The 20,665-nt window shown below is 44.7% G+C and overlaps 1 protein-coding gene across 1 annotated transcript; it reads left to right on the forward strand.

Moving 5' to 3' along the window:
- The first annotated feature begins 1,466 nt into the window (after nt 1-1,466).
- Nucleotides 1,467-19,131, forward strand: LOC149875248 (matrix metalloproteinase-27-like). Its single transcript, XM_090052971.1, is given in 12 exon segments — nt 1,467-1,571; nt 5,820-6,024; nt 6,027-6,048; nt 6,678-6,826; nt 6,918-7,046; nt 11,449-11,610; nt 11,771-11,876; nt 15,011-15,141; nt 15,381-15,488; nt 15,491-15,539; nt 18,702-18,805; nt 19,031-19,131. Coding segments are annotated over 12 exon segments (1,371 nt in total).
- The last annotated feature ends 1,534 nt before the right edge of the window (nt 19,132-20,665 follow it).

A 20,665-nucleotide genomic window follows, 5' to 3' on the forward strand; every position in this document is an offset into this window, starting at 1 on the left:
GTCCTCTTGCTTGTTCGCCTTTTTCCCCATGAATCTTGCACTCTTGGATATCAGTTATTCCAACAGGAGGACTGGACAGTGCAGCAATCTGGACTATGTTATAACCTTGTTTTTAGGATAATCTCCCAAGAAGTGGGAATGCCCTCAGGCTGAAGAGGATTACAGCCCAGGCTTGTCACTTTCTTGGCAAATTCTATACTCCCTAGGCTATTATGCAGATGTGGGGCACCATTACTGGCATTTTTTACTTGTTGCCAGTATGACTTGAATATGTTGCCATGTCTAATGAATTGAATCCTGTGAGGGGTTTAAGTGCATCCCAGCACCAATCTGGATTGCAACAGAGTTTAGACACTTCAGTGATTAAACTGGGTTGTTTCAAAACATGCATCCCAAATCTAGAAATGAAGACACATTACAGTCCAAATATAGGCCCTGCCTAAACTCACGTGCCTAATGTATGTTGTGACCTATAGGACAGGGGCAATCTGGATTGCTCTTCAGAAGTTAGGTGTAAAATTCTTTCTTACATCTTATTGTGTCTGGAATCAGTCTGAATCTGACCCTAAATTACTATAGGATTTTAAACAAGGGAAGTCAAACGTTGAAGAGCTGGTCCTATTGAATTCTAAGGCAATGTTCCTGTTTTAATGGAATCATAGAAAAATGGGGCTGAAGGGACTTCAGGAGGTCATCTGGTACAGCTTTCTACTCAAGTCAAGGACCTTCCCTGTCTTAGAGGAGCTTCTTCTGATGGAGCTTCCATAACCTCTGGAGGTTTCACACAACATAAATAATCTTTTAAAAAGATTTTTATATCAGTTGCAAGAATCTCATTTTCCAAACTTAACATTTGAAGGTCCACATCTTCTGGCACAATGGAAGCACAAGAACAATGGCAAGAAACCCATGTGGTTGCACAAAGAGCATCTAGGATGCCTCAAATGCAAAAGGAAAGCATATAGGCAATGGAAAAGTGGGCAGGTCAGTTGGCAGGTCAGTTGAAGGAAATACTGTGGATTTAGTGTTTCTGGACTTTAGCAAGGCTTTTGACAAGATCCACAGGACCTTCTCATAAACAAATTGGATAAATGTAGGCTGGGCAAAACTACTATAAAAGGGGTAGGCAACTGACTCAATAGCCACAAGCAAAGAGTAGTTATAAATGGATCCATGTCAGAATGGCAGGAGGTTTCACATGGAGTCCACATGGGTCTGCCTGGTCCCCAGTGGTGTTTAACTTATTAATGATTTGGATGCTGGCATAGAAAGCTTCTTGAGCAAGTGTGCAGATTGACACAAAACAGGGAAAGCTTCTGAACACACTGGAGGATGGGTGTACAGTCCAGAAGGATCCCAAGAAAATGCAAATCAAATCTGAGATGAAGGTAACAGGATAAAGTCCAATGCTGACAAATGCAAAGAGCTACACCTTGGGAAGAATAATAAAAAAATATAAATACCAAATGAATGACACCTACCTGGATGGTAGCACTCTGGAGAAGGATCTGGGAGTCCTGGTAGAGCACAGACTCAACATGAGTCTACAGTATAAGGCAGCTGCACAAAAGGTGAACGCGGTTTTGGGATGCATCAATAGAAGCATTCGGTGCCAGACACAGGAGGAGACAGTATCTCTCTGGTTAGTACCTCAGCACTGGTACCTCAGCACTGGTTAGACCTCATCTATAGTATTGTGTGTGGTTTTGGGCTCCACATTTTAAAAAAGGACATGAAGACATTAGAGAGAGTCCAGAGGTAAGCAACAAAAATGATGAAAGCTCTCTATGTGAAGGAAAGCTACATGTCCCTGCAAGCTGATGTTGGCGACCGGCACGGACAGCTAGAGACCCTCTGGGTAAAAATTCATGGGGAATTCGGCACAGGGGACACAACGGTGGGAATCTACTACAGACCTCCCACTCAAAGTCCCGAGCTTGACCAGGAGTTCACCCGGGAACTGACTGAGGCCGGTTGCTCCAGGACCTTGGTTGTCATGGGTGACTTCAATTACCCGGACATCTTGTGGGAAGATCACTCAGCAAAATCCGAGCGGTCGCAAAGCTTTCTCTCATGCGTGGATGACCTCTACCTGACTCAAGAAATCTATGGGCCAACGAGAGGCAAAGAGCCGCTTGACCTGGTACTGGCTACGGGGGATGACCTAATCGGTGACCTAGTGATCGATGGGAAGCTGGGTGACAGTGACCACGAGCTGATCACCTTCACCATCCACCGTAAAGCTGGCAAGTCAGTCAGCAACACAGAAGTCCTTGACTTCAGAAAAGCCGACTTTGACAAGCTCATGAGGCTTCTCGGTCATGCCCTTAGGGACCACGACCCCAGGGAGATGGGAGTTCAAGAAGAGTGGTTGCTTCTCAAGGAAGCAATCCTCAATGCACAAGCTAAATCTATTCCAACATGGAGGAAAGGCAGCAAGAAAGCACAGCAGCCCTCCTGGCTCTCCAGGGACCTAGCGGACCTTCTACGGCTAAAAAGGAAAGCCTACAAAGGATGGAGGATGGAATTCACCTCCAAGGAGGATTATTCTGCACTGGTCCGGTTCTGCAGGGAGCAAACCAGGAAAGCCAAGGCTGCAACTGAACTCCAACTAGCTTCAAGCATCAAGGACAACAAAAAGTCCTTTTTCAGATATGTGGGGAGCCGGAGGAAAAGCAAGGGCAACGTTGGACCCCTGCTGAACCAGATGGGGCAACTGACAACTGACGCCCAGGAAAAAGCCAACCTATTAAATAGGTACTTTGCGTCAGTCTTTCATCAGTCCCATGGGACGCCCATGCCTGCTATGGGACAGGGAGATCCGGGTGATGGGGATCCCCTACCCTCCATCAATGCTGACCTCGTGAAGGAACACCTTGAGAAGCTGGATACCTTCAAGTAAGCCAGCCCTGACAATCTGCACCCCAGGGTACTCAAGGAGCTGGCGAGCGTCATAGCCCAGCCCCTGCCACGGATCTTTGAAAACTCCTGGCGCTCTGGTGTAGTGCCTGAAGACTGGAAGAAGGCCAATGTGGTGCCGATCTTCAAGAAAGGGAGGAGAGTGGATCTGGCTAACTACAGGCCCATTAGCCTGACTTCTCTCCCGGGGAAGATCTTAGAAAAGTTTATTAAGGAGGCCATCCTTGAGGGACTGGCCCAGGCTAACATTCTAAGGGACAGCCAGCACGGGTTTGTTGCGGGTAGGTCTTGTTTGACCAATTTCATTTCCTTCTATGACCAGGTGACCTATCACCTGGACGAGGGAGAAGAGATTGATGTCATATATCTTGACTTCAAAAAAGCTTTTGATCTGGTATCCCATGATCACCTCTTGGCCAAACTGGCCAGTTGTGGCCTTGGCTCCACCACGATCCGCTGGCTGGGAAATTGGCTCCGTGGTCAGACCCAGAGGGTTGTAATTGATGGCAGTCACTCATCATGGTGCCCTGTGACCAGTGGGGTCCCTCAAGGCTCTGTCCTTGGACCCATACCTTTCAACATCTTCATTAATGATGTGGACATTGGAGTCAGGAGTGGACTGGCCAAGTTCGCCGATGACACCAAACTTTGGGGCAAAGCATCCACGCCAGAAGATAGGCGGATTATCCAGGCTGACCTGGACAAGCTCAGCAAATGGGCAGATGAGAACCTGAGGGTGTTTAACACCGAAAAATGCAAGGTTCTCCACCTTGGGAGGAAAAACCTGTAGCATCCTTATAGGCTCGGCAGTGCTACGTTGGATAGCACTACAGAAGAAAGAGACTTGGGGGTCATCATTGACCACAAGATGAACATGAGCTGCAATGCGATGCTGTGGCTAGTAAAGCGACCAAAACGCTGGCTTCCATCCATAGATGCTTCTCGAGCAAATCCCGGGACGTCATTCTCCCCTTGTACTTGGCCTTGGTGAGGCCGCAGCTGGAGTACTGCACCCAGTTTTGAGCTCCAGAACTCAAAAAGGATGTGGAGAAGCTTGAGAGAGTCCAGAGGAGAGCCACACGCGTGGTCAGAGGTCAGGAAAACAGATCTTACGATGATAGGCTGAGAGACATGGGACTCTTTAGCCTGGAAAAGCGCAGGCTCAGGGGTGATCTGATGGCCACCTATAAGTTTATCGGGGGTGACCACCAGGATCTGGGGGAACGTTTGCTCACCAGAGCGCCCCAAGGGATGACGAGGTCAAATGGTCACAAACTCCTGCAAGACCGTTTCAGGCTGGACATAAGGAAGAGTTTCTTTACTGTCCGAGCCCCCAAGGTCTGGAACAGTCTGCCAGCGGAGGTGGTTCAGGCACCTACATTGAACACCTTCAAGAGTAAATTGGATGCTTATCTTGCTGGGATCCTATGACCCCAGCTGACTTCCTGCCCTTTGGGCAGGGGGCTGGACTCGATGACCTCCCGAGGTCCCTTCCAGCCCTGATGTCTATGAAATCTATGAAATCTTCCCTTCACCCCTCTCCTTGCTGCTCCACGTATCATTTGTTGAGAGTTCACAGCAGCAGGAGTGCTAGGACTTAAAACTGGAGGTTCTTGGCTAACAAGTCTTGTCCCTCTGTTCAGGGTGGAAATAATCACCATATTTCAGTCACAAAGGAATTAAACCCTATGGTCAGATTGGTTTGGTCTACGGGGAGGGAGGGGAAGTTTGCCTTCTTCTGTATTGGGGGGTGTGGCCCTCTTCCTGGGATATGTATATGACCAATCTTTGCAGAAGCAGGATGTTGGCCACTGTTGTCCCCCTGCTTTACCTGTGGCAGAATATGTATCTTGTATTGTCAGTGTTGACTCTGTAGTTGACTCTGTAGTTTTGATAAGAGGTTAGACAAAGGATTTGTATATGATGATTTGGATAGGGATGATCCTGCCTCAGGCATGGGATCGGATTAGATGACCTCTGGGCATCCCTTCCGGCCCTACTTCTCTACGATTCTATGTTTCTGAATTGTCAGTACCCAAATTCAAATAACTAGGGCTTGGCTTTTAAGGGTGCTTCTGCTTGACTTCATTTGCAGTTTGAATTTCTCAGTTCCTCTGAAATCCAGTATCAGACACCTAAATTTAGGTACGTGAGACTGGATGCCACTCCTGAAACCGGTGGCTAAATAGTTTATGAATATATAATTGTTTCCTAATTTCCAACAGTTGCCAAATCAGATGGTTTCAGTTAACTTGTGTCGGACACATGAATTGCGTTAGGCATTGTATCTTGGCATAATAAACTGTGAGTCAATCTACAGATACTTTTTTGAAACGCCCTAATACCAAATACATTTTGAAGTCTAACAGTTGTCTATGTTGAAAGTAGAGCATAACTATTGTTACACCGAGAAAGAAATGAGAAATCAAGAATTTTCCACTTGTACTGTTACTGTCTGTGGCATTTTCTTGTGCTCCTCCTCAACTTCCAAAAAAAAAACAAAGAAGAAAATAGACAACTTCAACAGGTAACTCCATTGTACAAATTGAACTCCAAATCCAAATTGAACTGAGATCTTTCCTCTTAGCTCATATAGAATCTGAATGTTTGAACAGGTTAGGGCATTGCTAGCTCATAAATTTCATGCATATTTATGTACAGACTTCAGTAAAACTAAATCACGTAAAATCAGTACTGGTAGTTAATGTCAAGGGAATAAGAAACATAGACAGTGTTATGGGTTTGTGGTTATCCAGGCTAGTAATAGAAGTAATTGCTGGGGGACTGGGAAACCATAGACAGCTGAAGCACAATGTAGGAATAATGGTGGTGCTAAATTCACATTTTAAAATCCAAAACAAATTGTTGTAAAACTTATCTGGGGGGTTTTTTTTGGACAGGAACATCTAGACACATTTCATGAGCATGAACCAGATCCAAAGCATTTTTCGTGGAAGAGTAACTCTAATGCCATGTTTGAAAAAATCCAGAAATTGCACACATGTTTGGGGTTGAATATAATAAGGAAGCAAGAGTTTCAGAATGTGGGAGTGATGCAGGAATCCACATGTGGAGATGCTGATGTTGGTACCATTTTGCCAGGCTGGCAAAAAACAGACTGACATATAGGTAATATTTCTCTAATTTTTTTTCTTGAACTTAAAAATTGGTCTGTTTAGAAAAAAAATAGATCCAAAGTTAGCCTTTTGGATATCCAAATTCAGTGTCTCAAAATATCATCTATAACATGTGACCCAAGCTAACAAGAAAAAGATTTTTTTCTCTAATTGCTGAACATGCAAACACTCCCTATGCTCTAAGAGTCAAATTAGTACTTTACCCCCCTGACATTGTTTCTAGCAAAGATTCCTCAGGCCAAATTGGAACCTCACTGACATCTGTACAATCCTAAAATGTCTTCAAATTATGTCTGAAGCGATGGCTTACTATTGGCAAAAGGATTAACAGAGACTATTTTCAATATTATCAGGAAGATGTCTGAGTAAGAGTCATTTTGTTAGTGCATTCCTGTTTCTCAAGATGCAAAAACATGTTCTATCACATATATAATTACATTTGTGATGAAGAAGACTTGTTAGCAAGATGCCACATTCCTGTAACACACACACAATCCACAGAGAATTTTGGGTACTTGAGGTCTGCTCTAGTCCATGATCCTGACAGTAGTGGAAAAATTTTCTATATCAACTGCAAGTATTATTATAACATAATATCTGCTTGCTTCTTTATATCTGTAGAATACTGAACAGTATACCTGATATGAAAGAAAAAGATGTGGATAAAGCAATCAGGAAGGCATTTCAATTGTGGACTACTATGACACCCCTGAGTTTCAGCAGAATTTATGAAGGGACAGCTAATATAAGGATAACTTTTGTGGCCAGAGGTAGCATATCAACTGTACACCAACAACAGAATTAATGTACACCTTTACCTCTAGTTATGATACAGATTTTTTTCTACATATTACTATCTAGCTCATGACAGCTTCCCTTGTTATTTTGATGCTCCCTTTGGAAGGCTTACTCATGCCTTTCCACCTGGTAATAGTCTTGGTGGGGAAGTCCACTTTGATGAGGATGAAAACTGGACTGCAGGCTCTGATGGTAGGTCTAAAAAATCTCTGTATTATGTTAATGATTTCTAATATCTGCTTGACTTTATTTGGGGAAAGAATGGACTGAGATGAAGGCACCTGTTTATAAAGTGAAATTAATATTCATTCATATTATAAGGCTATTAGTAGCAATCTTCAAATTTCTCTGACAGATTTGCTTGGAAAAGGATGCCTATATGATCACAGTGAAACATGCTTGCTTCTCCTGGGCAGCTTGTTTTATTTATACGGGGGGAGTCTACACATGTTCTTTAATGCACAGTAGCCTATTTTACTGCACATTAAAGCATCACATAAAAAAACTTGTACAAAACACTAATGCACAGCAATATCGGCTACCCAATGTGCATGTATTTAGTATCTCACATTGGAAGTACTAAATTGAATGTGCATCAGGAAAAGCACATTAATGCATGTGTAGACATACCCTGAGGTACTCATAGTGACTAATTGCAAATATACCACAACAGCCTTATCTACACTAAAGGATAGAATGAGAAGTAAATGAACAAATGGGAGTAGCACCATTGGAAGCAGTAACTGTACAGGCTCCTCATTAACAACATAAGAATGGAGCCAGTAGCTGAGTCATTATTGCTTTGCATTATGTCCGTAATAGGGGCAGCATTCTCTTTCCCTTTGTACGCCTAAATGATAGTCTTCTAGCCATATAAGTGGAGTTTTGGTAGTTATGCACAGGTTGCAAGTCTGTTACCCCTACACTGTGGATATATAAGCATATGTACTTAGACTGAGCATGCACAATAGGCTATACATTGGCCAGGAAGGTATGCAGGTATGTACATGGGCCCATTGTGGATGCATAAGGGCATGTAAGCCAAGAAAATGTAGGTTGCTAGAACTCCATGAGTAGCAGAAGCAGAAGAAGGGGGATATTGTCCCATATTTTAGCCCCTGTAGCTGGGTGTCCGTTTTGTGTGGACATTTCGTTCCCCAGAGACAAGAAGCAGTGGAGGACTTTAGACTGCCACTTCTTTTTCCCAGGGAAAACCCATGCCAAGCATGCTTTGGTGCATGGCAAATTGCCCTGAGTGACATAGGTGAGGCTGGGGCCAGCACTGTGCTGGCCCCAACAGTCTTATCTGGGGTCCTGGGGGCCTCCCAGAGCTGCAGTCACAGTGGTCCTACCGGACAGAGCTTGACCGGTGGCCACAGCACAGATCCAAGTAGCCCGGCTTTACTTTTTAGCAGCGCATGCTGCCGGAGCATGCACTGCTTTGGGGGTCTTTTCCGGATTTTTTTTTACTCCTGGAGGTCAGAAAAAAAATGCAGGAAAAAAAACGGAGCAGCGCACAGAGAACTCCAGACTGTGTGGTATGTGGTGCTGCAAATGTGTTTGCAGTGCCATGTACTGCACAACCACAGTAGTCTGGATGCACTCTTGGAGGTTTGGTTCCTGGCTTATCAGTGCATAACCTACTGCCTATGTTCAATCTACACAGGCATGCTTATGTGTCCACAGTGCCAAGACAAGTTCCAAAACAAGTCAGATGTGTAGCTAGAAAACTGCAATTTAGGCACAAAAAAGGAAATAGAATTCCTCCATAGACGCTTACTACATCTGCAATATTTCTGCATGGTTTCCAGCACAACTCCATTGAATACTGATTTCTGAGATATTAAAGTCTTTTGGAATTCCTTAGAAGTCCAGGAAACTTGTGAGACAAAAAGTCACACTCCTAGAAAAGGTCACACTCCTCCTTCAGAAGATCTTCAATAAGTCCTTTGGGTCTACAGTTTTCTAGTCCTTTTCTCAAAACGGAGGATGAAAAGAAGGCTAATGGTCATCAGGTTAAATCTTTCAAAATATAATTCCCAAATATCTGAGAGGCAGTAGAGTTTGTTCTTGGAGTTACTGTGCACTGGGACAAAATAGAAGCTATTTGGACATAGCAGAAAAAAAATTTTTGTTGTGAAATGTTAATTCATTGAAATCCAATTTTTTTGCAGCAATTTCATACATTTCATAGACATTAGTGGAGGAAGGGACCTCAGAAGATCATCAAGTCCAGCCCCCTGCCCCAGGGGCAGGAAGTCAGCTGGGGTCATAGGATCGCAGCAGGATAAGCATCCAAATGTCTCTTGAAGGCGTTCAAAGTAGGTGCTTGAACCACCTCCAGCGGTAGTCTATTCCAGAACTTGTGGGCTCAGACAGTAAAGAAGTTCTTCCATAAGTCCAGCCTGAAATAGTCATGGAGGAGTTTGTGGCCGTTCCCCCAGATCCTGGTGAGCACCCCGATAAACTTATAGGTGGCCACCAAATCACCCCTAAGCCTGCGCTTTTCCAGGCTGAAAAGTCCCATGGCTCTCAGACTCTTGTTGTAAGGTCTGTTTTCCTGACCTCTGATCATGCACGTGTCTCTTCTCTGGACTCTCTCAACCTTCTCCACATCCTTTTTGAATTGCGGAGCCCAAAACTGGACTCAGTACTCCAGCTGTGGCCTCACCAAGGCCGAGTACAACAGGATAATGACATCCTGGGATTTGCTTGAGAAGCATCTATAGATACAAGCCAGCATCTTGCTCACTTTACTAGCCACAGTATCACATTGAAGGCTCATGTTCATCTTGTGGTCAATCATGACCCCCAAGTCCCTTTCTTCCATAGTGCTAGCCAGCGTAGCACTGCCGAGCCTATAAGCATGCTGCAGGTTTTTTGTCCCAAGGTGGAGAACCTTGCATTTTTCAGTGTTAAACACCATCAGGTTCTCATCCACCCTTTTCCTAAGCCTATCAAGGTATGCCTGGATCGCCCTCCTGTCCTCAGGTGTGGATGCTTTACCCCAGAGTTTGATGTCGTTGGTGAACTTGGCCAGTCCGCTTCTGATACCAATGTCCACATCATTAATGAAGATGTTTAGTAGTATATGCCCTAGGACAGAGCCTTGGGGGACCCCACTGGTCACAGCGCACCACAGTGATTGATTTCCATCAGCCATCACCCTCTGGGTCCTACCTCAGAGCCAATTCCCCAGCCAACGGATTGTGGTGAGGCCGAGGCCACAGTTAGTCAGTTTTGCCAAGAGGCGATCATGGGATACCAGATCGAAGGCTTTTTTAAACTCAAGATATATGACATCAATCTCTTCCCTCTTGTTCTGGTGATAGGTCATCTGGTTGTAAATTTACCAGTTTCTACAAAAATTTTGTTGAAAAATTCTTTCAAGTGGAGAGTGGGATTTCTGGTCTCAACTGTGAAGTCTCCATAATTGTTAATAGTCTGGTGTTTGGGCACTTATCCAAGTCTTAGAGCTTTTTTTATTCAGAGCAGGGGACCGCACACCGGTCTCCCATGTGTGTACCCTAAACACTAGGCAATAGATTCAACATCTCTCTGATCCAATGAATATTTAATTATTTATACAAGGTAGAACAGATTTTTTCTGGAAACAGTGATATGGCCAGTAATTAGGGTGCTCATCTGGCATATAGAAGACCCTAGTTGCAGCCCCTGCTGTGAATCAGAAAGACTTGGAACTTGAACATGAGATGTTCTGGGATGATCTCTTTCTCTTTTCCATTTTTTATGATAAAAATTGAAAAGTCTTGGCCTCGTTGCCTATTGAAATGGAGATGTTGAGACCTTGATTTTTTTTTTATGCAATAGAATTCTTGCATTATGGCCAGCTTCACTGGAAAAACATGTGATCAGTTCTCATAGACTTTTGATCACGGCTAAATCGATTGACATCTCTGGTCCTCATTTCTTTATTTGTAAAGGGGGAATAGTAACTCTTCTCTAACACACGAGATTTGTGAAATGTAGCTCATTAATTTTTGTGGATGTAGATAAATGTTTAAGATAAAATGGTTTATTTTCTGTTTTTCAAGCTAACAGATTTAATTGGGTTGCAAGTTTGCTAACCTTATCAAATGCATTTTCTCAGGAGATACTTTAAAGCAATTATTAACTTCAAATTTTCTGTTTATAAAAAGGTAGAACATCCTGCTAATATTCTGATTTTCCCAATCTTTGTATACTCTATATACAACGAAGACAGTCATAGAGAGCAAAATAATTTAATGCCTCATGTGTACATATGAGCAATTCTCCCTGTTCTGCAGCTTTCAGATATGCCTGAATTACTACACAGGCAAGAGAAGATAAACTGCAGTTGTTCCTGGCAATTCAACAAAGGTGTTCCCACTCTCACCTCCAGCTAACTACTCACTGAACTCAGCCAATTGTATAGCCAGCAGAACAACAGGAAAGAGCCACTCCCTCTGTGACACTGGAAAAACCCTACCTTCTCCCATATGGCATGTCTCATGTTATATATATACTTCGATGGCTTAAGGTATATGTCCTAAGGGCTGTTGAATCACTATAGACACAAGTATCTAAACAGTTTATTCCTATTCTTCTTTAGGATTCAACTTGTTTCTTGTTGCTGCTCATGAGCTGGGCCATGTACTGGGTCTCCCCCATTCTGCTGACCCAAGGGCCTTGATGTTTCCCAGTTATGCCTATTTCAAAGTTTACGATTCTCCTCTCTCTCAAGATGACATTATTCGTATTCAGGCTATTTATGGTGAGTAGATACCATGGCTTAAAAAACAAAGAAAAAACAGAAATAATTTCTTCAAAAAGTTATATCAAAGTTTTAAATTATGGTACTGAATGTATTTTTGTATGAAATATTTGGTACTCCCCCACAATTTGATGCATGTATTTTAATTGCTTCCCTTTAGGGCCCCGGTCATTCCTTCCAGTTAAAACATCTAAAGTCTGTGGCTCTAAGTTGTCTTTTAGTGCTATCACTACATTACGCAGAGAAGTCATGTTTCTGAAAGGCAGGTGAATACAGTTTCTTGTAAAATAACATCAACCTTTGTTTGGAGGTTTCTTTTTGCGTTATTTCCTCTGTGACTGAATACTGCCATACATCCCAGTGACTGACATCAGTGGTTTGATAAAGAGATAGACAGTCAATCAAAGTTAGTTATCAATGGAAAAAAAAAATTCCATTTTGTTTTTAACAGAGAAGGTAATTATTACTCATCTATATTTATGTTAGTGTGAAGTAAGACTATCTTAGACCATGCGAAGTTCTCTGTTTCATTGCAGAATGACCAGATGGTCATATTAGCTAACACAGGGGTGGGCAATATACAGCCTGCAGAATGGATCCAGCCCACCAGGCCATTCTATCCAGCCAGTAGGCCCCTAAAAAAGTTAGAAAATTAGTATTTATCTACCCCTGGCTCCTGTCAAGGATGACAGGAGCCAGGGGTGGTAGGACCAAGGAGAAGCCACAGCAGGCTCCTGCAACACCAGGGCTCACCCAGCCCTGTCCCCTCCCCCAGCCAGAAGCCCCTACCTAGCAAAGGCTTCTGGCTTGGGTTTGTGGGACTGTTCATGCCTCCCTCCACCAGAGTGGGAAATTCAGGTAAGAGTGGGGGGGTGGGGAGGCAGGGGAGGACCATGGGGTTTGCTCCAGTCTTCGGGGTTGAGCCAGCTCCTTCTGTCTCCCATGGTCTGTCCATGCAGGCAGGAGCAATGTGGTGCAGAGTGGCCAACGGGTGGGCAGGAAAGTGGGGAAAGTGGCGGCGAGGAGCAGGGGGTGTGGAAGTGAGCAGATTGCGGGGCCTGCATTGGGGTCCCAGGACCAGCACTGGCAGGGCCCAGAGCAGGCCAGCAGGAGTGTGGAGCATGGGCTGGCAGGGGTCCATTGAACTGAGCTGGGCTGCCAGCAAGGAGAGAGAAGACCTATCCTAAAGCTTTGGCCAGCTGCGGTACACTTTGGCCTCTCACTCCTTCCTGCCATGTGAGGCAGAGAGGCTCTTGCTGCACCCTTAGGGGGAGGAGGAGGAGGAGAAGGAGGAGGAAGAGGTGGGCTTGGCCACTGCCTTATCCTTGCTGCCGCGCTCACAGCGGTGCTCATGGTGCTGCTTGTGGTACTGGCTGCTGCCACTGCAGTGCTCCTTCCATGCCCAGCTGCCATGCTCCACTTCCCTGCATGGCTGCTGCCACTGGCCCCACACCCACCGCTCCTGTACCCACCATCACTGCTGTTCCTGGACACCACAGTGCCTCAGCCCCAAGTGGCCACGGGGCAAGAGGTGGTCAGGCTTGCAGCAGGTACATGGTGGCAGTGGGGTTGACTCAGCTTCATCACCTGGCAGCAGCCACCCACTGCCACAGCAGCAGCCATGTAGGGAGGTGGAGTGCACCAGCCAGGCATGGCAGAAGCACCATGGCAGCAGCAGCCGCTAGAAGCGGCATTGTGAGTGCAGTGACAAGCAGAAGGTGGCGGCAGCTAAGACTGCCTCCTCCACCATGGCTCCCACAACCGTGCTGGTATCCCCAAGGTGTGCCACAAGGGCTGCTCTGCCTTGCTGCTGCAGCAGTGGGCAGGTACCACTGGGTGATGAGGCCTCCACTGCTGCTGCTGCTCCCGCCACCATGTCCCTGCCATGAGCCCAAGCACTGCTTACCCTGTGGCTGCTTGTGCTCAGCGCTGTCCCCCACAGTAGGCCGAGGCACCCATGGCCATCAGAAACAGCAGCAATGGCAGATTCAGAAGCAGTGGGTGTGGAGCTGGTGGCTGCAGCTGCACAGGGAGGTGGAGCATGGCAGCCAGGTGCAGCGGGAGCACCGCAGCATCAGCAACAAGGACATGGAGGCAGCAGCTGAACCCGCCTCACCCACCTCCTCTGTTGCGGCCCCACAGATGCTTATACCACAAACCTAAGTGCTGCTTGTCCCACGCTGTCCTTGCACCAGGCCAAGGAGCCCATGCCAGCCAGAAACAGCGGTGGTTGTGAGGCCAGTGGTGGCTGCTGCACAGGAAGGTGTAGCATGACAGTTGATCATGGTGGGAGCACCACAGCGGCCACTCCCATGAGTGACACCCCACACTCCTGCCAGCCTGCTCTGGGCCCTGCCGGCACTGGCCCCAGGACACTGGTACAGGCCCTGCACTCTGCTTACTTCCACTCGCTCCACTCCCCACCACCGCTTTCCCCACTTTCCTGCTGGCCACTCTGCACCATGTGGCTCCCAAAGCCAAAATACCATACCCACACACCTCCATGCACCCCCACAAGCCCCTATTCCCACCCCCCCACAGCTCCACACCCCATACAATATACAAGTAAGACTGCATTATGCAGCTATTATGCAATCACTTCTACATATACAGCACAAATCCACACAAATCAGGGCAAAAATGTATTTTTTTAATTAAATTAAAATATATTATTATGGGTGTTTGAGTTTTAGTATATAATTTGGGTTTTTTCCCCTAAGATGGCAAACACTTTCCCCAAAGGAATACTTCCAGGGGCAAGGAGAGGATCTTCCTGTGGCAAAGGTCAAAGGTTAGGGGGTGGAACTTCTGGTACGAAGATGGCTACCAAGGAGGTGGGGGCACCTGTGAAGGGGCGGGGCTACCGATGAGGTCCTCAACAACTTGCCAAAACTCAGTAACCAGCCCTCTGCCTGAAATAATTGCCCACCCCTTAGCTAACAAGATACATTTGCTAAGGTATTGTCATCTTTATTGCCATATAATTGGGCCAAATTCTGTTCTTAGTTACATCTCTGCAAGCATCGCAGATGGGTTTCATAGGTTACAAAATCAGTCAGGTCCGTTTTCGAATCTGACTTCTACCTATATTAGAATGTGGCACAGGAGTTGCCCAAATCCTTCTGTTCCTAATTTATAGCCTTAACCATCTGGTATCTTTGAAAACTGGAATTCTAGAAGCAGGCAGTCCATCTGGATTTTAGTAAGAAGTGACAAAATCTTACCCCCCACTGTAGCAAGCATTTCACTGTCCAACAAAGCAAAATTGCTTGATTAGTACAATTCAGCTAGATTCCACTTATTAGAAAAGGGTTCTAAGACACATTGCTATTTATATTGTCATTAATCTATAAAAATATCTGTGGGTTTTATTATTTACTATGAAAACTATCATATGCAGGCATTTATGGAGAGTCTATCCTGATACCTTTGAAGTTGAACTTGAATTAATTTCTACATTCTTGCCCTTTCTTCCATTTGGTATTCAAGGTGCTTATGAAAATACTAAAGGTCAGACACTATTTTTCAAATGTAAAGCATTTTATTTGCTCTAAATTTTTCATAAAATATAACTTTTAAAAAGAGGAGAGTGGTGTGGGTGGATGCATGAGAAATTCACTTGCTATATAGTATCACCAGTTACAGGAAATTTAACGTATTTTTCCTGAATTCTGCTCTTGTGTGACTTACACAAAGAGAATGCACCTGTGTTTGCTTTTGCTGGTCAGGAACCATTGGTGAAACTAGAATTGCATTTTTTGTATTAACAGGCAATAATTTCTGGGTTATCAGTGGGTATCAAGAGCTGCCTGGTTATCCTAAGAATATCAGCACACTGGATTTCCCAAGCAGTGTTAAGAAAATTGATGCAGCTGTTTCTAAAAGAATACAGGGAAAACGGACTTTTTTGTAAGTGACAAGTATTGGAGGTAAGAGCAATAATTTTGTTTTCTGTTTGATTTCTATACTACCTAAATGTGTGCAGACAAGATGTGTCCCATTAAATATTTAGACATTTAGGTAGTAATAGTAAAGAACATTTTATTTAGAATTTAATACAAGCATTTAAGCGACTCTGAATTGATGAAAGAATATACTTTTGTTTCCCTTTTAAAGTTTAGTATAAAGGAATGTAAATAGACTATCTTGGACCTAGATATGTTTCTATCTACTATAGAAGACAGCAAGAGCCTTTCAACAAAAATGACAGAAGTTTCAGGAGATGGGACTTTCACTACAAAAAAATATAAGAAGAAAGCAATTTTTCATGAACAGGAAGATGCACTCATTGATCTAATAGGACTTTACGTTCTCTGACTCCTGTGTTCAGCAGAGGTCTCACAGTGGTGGCAGCCAGGGCAGCACTGGCTGTAGCACACTGAGGTTGCAGCTGTTTGCCTACCCCCAAAAGCCAGAGGGGTATGGCTTCAACTGTCCCAGTACTGGGGTTCAAAGAGCATTCAGAACAAATAAATCTGACTTACACTTGGAAAATCAAGATAACGTGGAATGAAACAGTCTGTCCTTAATTTTCCCTTATTTAGCTGAATTGTATTGAATTCATAGCACATTTCAGATTAATCCTGCTTGTCTGATTGCTGTGAATTAATTGTGATGCTCAAATACCAGAGGAAATAAAATAAACAAACAGTTATATTTAGGCAGATGGCACACTATTCATGAGAGTAGTTCCTTATGCAGAGTTGGCAATAAGTAGGGAGCATCGTGTGAGCCAAAGATCTTGGGGGGTGGTTCTAAAATTTACACTACATTTCCTTAGTGTGATGATAAAATCAGGCATACAATATTAGCTAAGTTTTTAACTGTCTATACTTCTCTATGCTTTGATTGCAATGTGTTTGGTGAGAGCCCTTACACTGATACTTTACCGTCATTGTCACAAGGCAAATGCATTAGCAGTCCAGCTGTTATTTTTAAGGCAGCAGTAAAGCAGCAATTACATTTTTTTCAAGCCCTAAACTCATCCTTATGTTATAGGCTGGCTGTTCTTCAAGTGGAGGAGGATTGGATTTGTCAGTAATGTTCCTCATATGACATAAGAGAGTATTTGAACCACAAGCAAAGAAGCAAGGTAACTGGATGTGGTTTCCCTCCATCCCTCTTGATAAAGCTGGGCCACTGTGATTATGAGTACTCTTAAACTCTGTTATCCCAGCATTACATCCAGATTGGTGGTTAGTGTACTCTCCTGGGAGGTGGGAGAATGGTGTTTAAACCCCTGGCATGGTTGACCCCATGTGCCAGATTTGGCCCAGGCAAAACAGCCCTGCAAATCAGATTGGGCCCTGGCACTAACCCCATATGCCGGATCAGGCTCTACCAGATAAACCCTGTGTGCCAGATCAGGTCCCAATCCCAGGAACCAGACTGGGCCAAGAGGCTGGATCTGACCTGTGGACCAATTCCTCACTACTCATCTGGCCCACAGGGCTGAAAGGCTGGGCACCACTGCTCTAGGCCAGGGGTTTCTAACCTTTTTTAAAAAATGTACTCCTTCTGTCTCAAGTTTCAGTTCATGTAGCCCTTTATATTAAAATTATTTGTGGGGGCTCAGCACATACATACATGTGTGTGTGCACCCCCTTGTTCCCCAGCAGGTTAATCTGTGGGGGAGAGGGAAGGGCCTTGGTGGGGGCAGATCAAGGCCCCTGCAGTGAAGTAGGGAGTGGATCAGGGCAGGGGCTGGGGTGAATGGGGCCCTGACCAGGCTGGGTTGTGGGACAATCAGAGCCTGGGAGGCTTGTCTAGGATCATGGGGTAGGGGGGAGAGCAGCTTCTGCTGCTGTGCACGCTCTGGCAGAGGCCTGGGGGGCACATGCTCCCCCCCCATCTGTGTATGGGGTGGTGACAGCAACCATTGCATGCTGGGCTTTGCATGCCGCTGCAGCTGCCCTAGGAGTGGTGTGATGCCATGTACATCCCACCACCGGGTGGGCAGGGGGTGCAGCACAGACCAGGAGTGGCAGGCACATGGTGCCGCACCACTTCCAGGGTAGCTGCAGTGGCACACAAAGACCAGTGTGCAGCAGCAACCATTTCCACCCTGCACACAGATTGGCGGGGGCACGTGCCCCCCAGGCCTCTGCCAGGATGCGCAGAGTGGTGGGAGCCCCCCCCCCCATATCCCTACGACCTTTTTAAGTACCCCTCAGAGTATGCATACTCCCAGTTAACAACCAGTGCTCTAAAGTATTATACAAAGTGGCAACACCATCTCCACTACTTCAGTTCAGTGAAAGTGATTGTGACTTCTGGGTTTGTTCTAGTTTCAGTTATATGGATGTGCAGCAGGTATGCTCTGGGATGCCTAGTCCATAGTGATAGGGCCATAATACCTAGTCCTGCCGAGATGGAAACAGTTGTGAGGTGCACAGAAGCAGAGTCCCAACAACCTATGGAACTTCAGTGGCAGAAACTGAGGCCTCTCATGTACCTAAGTATTAGGCAGGAATCAGATTCCTGGATTTAAGTACCAAAGGGCCTCATTAAATAACACAGTTCTCCACTGCAGTGTACATTGTATTTGTATACCAAATTAAATTAGGATCCAGAGTAGACAACCAGCTAGTCACAGTAGGCAGAATTTTAATGCTTTGCCAGTAGGTGGTAGGGAAGCCTATCGCAAATGGCCACCTCCAAATAACTCCACAGACACATGACACTACCACCAATATAGCTGACAAAAATGTGGTTTTAGCTGACAACAGTGCCTCTAACTCTCTCTTAGGTAATTCTACCTTGGATTCAAGTACACTGCACCAGGGTAGGGAGATATTGCATGTGCCTACTCCCAGTTTCTACAAGGTAGAAAGGCTGATTAAACTGATCACATGGTGCATTCAAACCCTAACTCCCACATCAGTGCCTACATGCTTTTATAGATCTGGGTCTAATGCCAAAATCCTTCAATGAATTATGCACATCTGAAGGTTATCTACTTATACACTATGAACAGTCCCAGTGAAGTCAGTCAGACTCCATACTAAGGATAAAGTTAAGCATATGGTTACATCTTTTCAGGATTGAAATTTAAACGCTTAAAAAACATTACATCCTACTGTATCATTCAGGTATGATGAAAACAGTCAAACCATGGAAAGAGGTTATCCACGAAGAATAGTAGATGACTTTCCAGGAGTTGGCAGTAAAGTTGATGCAGTTTTCCAGTATAAAGGTAAGTGAATTAAGATTTAAATACATTTAATTCTCTGGAAGAATTCTGAAAAATTAAACATGTTATTAATGTTATTATTAATATTTACTGTTCCAAAAGCAAAAATTAGCTAGAGCTGTTCTGTGTGTATTTTGAAGCTATTTTGTTTGTTTCCAGGATTATGTGTTAAAATGAAACTACAAATAACTTGTACAATATAATTATTCAACTTCTTATTATTTCCAGGGCTCCTTTACTTTTTCTATAGATCAAAGCAGTGGGAATTCAACCCTAATACTAACAATGTTGTTCGTGAGCTGAAGAGCAACAGCTGGTTTCACTGTTAAGATCATTAAACGTTACCATATGCAAACCAAGAGAAAAATGTATCTAACTTTCTATGAGCTCACCCATCACTATATTCTCTGAGTGTCTGGTGTATTCAGCCAGCTGTTCTTTCATTCATATCTCTACATTTGAGTATATGGTATACTTATGCCATGCCCTGCAGTCAAAGCAGAGTATAACCTTCCATATCTTTTCCTAATTGTGAGCCGTGGTGCCCAAGCACTCCAGCCTCTAGGGTGCCAGCTCTTGGGGCCAGACAGTTTGATCCTTAGTATGTCCCACACATAGGGCATGCCCCTCAATTTTCCTGCCATGCCTTGATCTTGTGAGATTAAGGGAGGGTCCTTGGTAATGTGTAGGTACTCCCATAAGCGGAGCGTATTGATGGTTCTCAGGGCTCCTCCTCCCCTTTGCACCATGTCCACATGCCAACCAGGTCTTACTAGGGTTCAGACTACAGTTCTTCACACAGGAGGGTCCTGTACTAGCAATGCAGGTAGTAAACAACTCAGCTTACTGCATTCAACAAAGGTTGGTGAGGCCCATAAGCTAAAGACTTCAACTGAGTCCCCTCAAAACAACAAAAGATTTATATGATCCTGTGGTAGCTCAAAGGTAGATCATTCTGGGTCTTCTGCTGAGTGTGATTCATTAATTTCCCCAGGCAGAATTGAACTCAAGCCTTCAATAAACAAATAGTTCATACATGTCCCAATAAATTAATTTCTGGATCCCTCTGCACCATCTGGCAGGAGCAATTCATTTGACCCCTCAGGGAACCAAATACATCAAGTCCACTCAGAATAAATAGCTCACATGAGTATTAAATAATTCATTGACCCAAACTCATTAACTCAAATCAACTAGCATTGGACTGAGTGAATGAGTCCCAAGCACTCCTCAGTAATGCATGTCTGTTGCCTCTGCAACTCCTCCTGGCAAAGCGGCAATCACCGGGGCTTCTCCCATAAGGGAGAACTCTTGTTCGTTCCTTTCCAAAGCTTGGACCCCTGGGGCTGAAGACTCCTCTGAGCCTCCAATCTGGTGAGCTGGTTCCTTTACCCACTCACAGTGTCCCTGTTAGGGCTTTGCTGCCGCTGGGCTCCAAACCCTGCCTTCCACCTTCCTGGCGCCCTCCTCCTGCTGGCATGGGAAGCTCACTTACGATGTCTGCACCAACACGCCAGTCAATCCTCAGTCAACAAGAGCTTGTGAACCAGGGCTGCCACTGCACATGTGGCTATCCTCAGTGAAAATTTCAATAGATCCTAGAGTCTGGTGTAATTAGGAGTACATGAGGGCAATGACAAAGATCTTTTTTTTTTTAATCTCAAAACAACCTATAATCCTGAAGATCAAATATTTCACCTCTGAGGCAATGAAGGCAAAAAAAAAAACATAGGTATTTCCAGACTGGTTAAATGCAAGCTCCTATTGCAATTTATCTAGAAATGAGTTGAAATGGCTGATATTTGCTAGCTGTTCCCTGTTTTGCTTAGAATGGGCATTGCTTCACCATTCACTAATGATCTC

The sequence above is a fragment of the Crocodylus siamensis genome, chromosome 1 (genome assembly GCF_052110815.1).
Source record: "Crocodylus siamensis isolate JL-2025a chromosome 1, ASM5211081v1, whole genome shotgun sequence".
In the NCBI taxonomy this organism is placed as follows: domain Eukaryota; kingdom Metazoa; phylum Chordata; order Crocodylia; family Crocodylidae; genus Crocodylus; species Crocodylus siamensis.